Source organism: Apis dorsata, unplaced genomic scaffold, assembly GCF_000469605.1.
Source record: "Apis dorsata unplaced genomic scaffold, Apis dorsata 1.3 scaffold_161, whole genome shotgun sequence".
NCBI lineage: Eukaryota > Metazoa > Arthropoda > Insecta > Hymenoptera > Apidae > Apis > Apis dorsata.
Window position 1 is genome coordinate 739,675 of NW_006263450.1, and position 1,988 is coordinate 741,662.

The following is a 1,988-nucleotide window of genomic DNA, read 5'->3' on the forward strand; positions in this document are numbered from 1 at the left end:
AACATGAGTCGCGAAACACTTCCGGAATTACTAATTACAGTGACTCGTTTCCATGACATTTCCATGACAAAGAAAAGATCGATTCGTTACCTTGCTGAAAAGTGTTTTGACCGAGAAAAAAATGCAAATGAAGTGACATTAGTCAAGGGTAAGGCCGGACTCTTTGTGGTAACGCGTAAAAATTGCAAGTGATACGAGTCAAGGATAAGGTCGACTTCTTTGTGGAAATATGTAAAAATTGCAAATAATGTGATGCGAGTAAAGGATAAGGTTGACTTCTTTGAAAAGACGTATGTATGCATTTATTCAAAGACATTGAATAATAAACTCGATTTTTCTTTTCAATCATTATTTCTCATATTTTTCATGACAAATATTTCCTTTTAAATTTTTCAACAGGTTTCAAAATTCGATCCAACAACTAAATATTATTCTCACTATCTTTCACCGAAAACAAGAAAGAAACACGTGAAATCAGAGCGTGAAAGACGAAAGCAGGAAAGTTCTTGCATCGAGAGTTCTGTCTAGAGTCGCGTGTTCTCGTGGATCACGTGAATCGTGGTTCCAGAGGTGAAAGAGTATGAGGAGGAGAAGAAAGAAGAGAAAGGAGAGAGGAGGGAGGCACGGGCCCGTCGATATATTAGTTATGCCCGAGGCGAGGTGAGGCGAGGAAGCGGAGGCGAACTCTCCACTGCCAAGGCGGCGCAAGGCGTGGTCTGTCCCTTTACTTTGCCTTCGCCTTCTGCTTTCTTCTGCCGTTTCTCTGGCCGTGCTAAACAGGGTGTTTCGCCAGAAATCGTGGATTTCTGTTTTTTTTTTTTTTGAAGATTTCTTCTTCATTCGTTATTTATAACCAATCGTCTGTAAAAGTTCGTAATGAAAATGCTCCGTAAATATTGATACTTTATGAACACTTTTAGAAATTGAATAAAATGAATATGCGCAGATATTTCTGTTGTTCCCCAAAAAATTAAAATCACGATTCGAACGATCGAAATTTCTCGATAAAGTATCACGGAATAAAAATCTTCGAAATAATTTGTAAATATCAATTTTATGAATAAGATGCGAATTGAAGAAGATAAGAATATTGGTAGAATTTCACGAAAAATCGTAAGTTTTTTTAGTAAGCTTGAAAAATCGGTTTGAAGCGAAACACCCAGTATAGGAGTAGGTTCGACTGGTTCACCTCCGCGGCTGGCAACAACTAACGAGCAGCTGTCGGTAAGGATCCCGGCGACAATAACCCGTGCATTTTATATGTTCCTTGATCGTGGCTGCATGCATCGATCTCGAGCGTGGTTTTCCTCGCAGATAACCGGCCACTAACTGCTTGTCATTAACGTTATCGATACTCGCCATAACGCGTCTTCACTTTATTCCGAAATAGAAATGGAAAGTTTATCGTTATAGAAGTTCGATATTCCCCCTCGTTTCAAAATTTTAATCGTTATTCTTTATCCAACAAATTTTTATTTTAACAATTTCGATCCTTGAAAAATTTAAACAATTGTAAATCCGCAAAATTGCAGAATAGAACTTTTAATATTCCATTCTCCTTTTTTTAACTTTCGCATCATCTCGCATGTATATCGCTTTAAAATAATCTCGTTTTTTACGCATCTAAGAGTCGAAACGACAACTTCGACTCTCAAAGAGTTAAACGAGAAAAATTCCAAAGAAGAGAGAACGCTAAACATCGCGTAGACTCTGTAAAAAATTGCATGGTATATATAAGAAGGATGCCTGTTACTTATAAAAAAGCGTGGCTGTCACAACAATTGGAAGCATCAGCAAGCAGGAATAATTGCCGCCGACAGCGGAGGCAGCCGTCACGGTCAAAGTCGGCGCCGAAACCTTGAGGCCTCGACATCCGGTCGAAGCCGAGGAGATCCCCGATCCGAGATAACGCGTTCTTTCCTCGCCGGCTGCCGCCGCGAGTGAATTTCGCCTCGATTGTTCTCGAGGCTCGAGCTGCTCCCGAAGGG

The 1,988-nt window shown here is 40.1% G+C and overlaps 2 protein-coding genes across 2 annotated transcripts in view; both read right to left on the reverse strand.

Moving 5' to 3' along the window:
* Positions 1-1,988, reverse strand: part of LOC102677840 — a 201,744-nt gene that overhangs the window by 13,702 nt on the left and 186,054 nt on the right. The gene's annotated exons all lie outside the window — the stretch shown is intronic.
* Positions 1,668-1,988, reverse strand: part of LOC116185319 — a 675-nt gene continuing 354 nt past the window's right edge. Inside the window, exon 2 of the mRNA XM_031509515.1 lies at positions 1,668-1,988. Within this exon, the coding sequence (XP_031365375.1) occupies positions 1,750-1,988 (239 nt within the window). The 3' untranslated portion in view covers positions 1,668-1,749.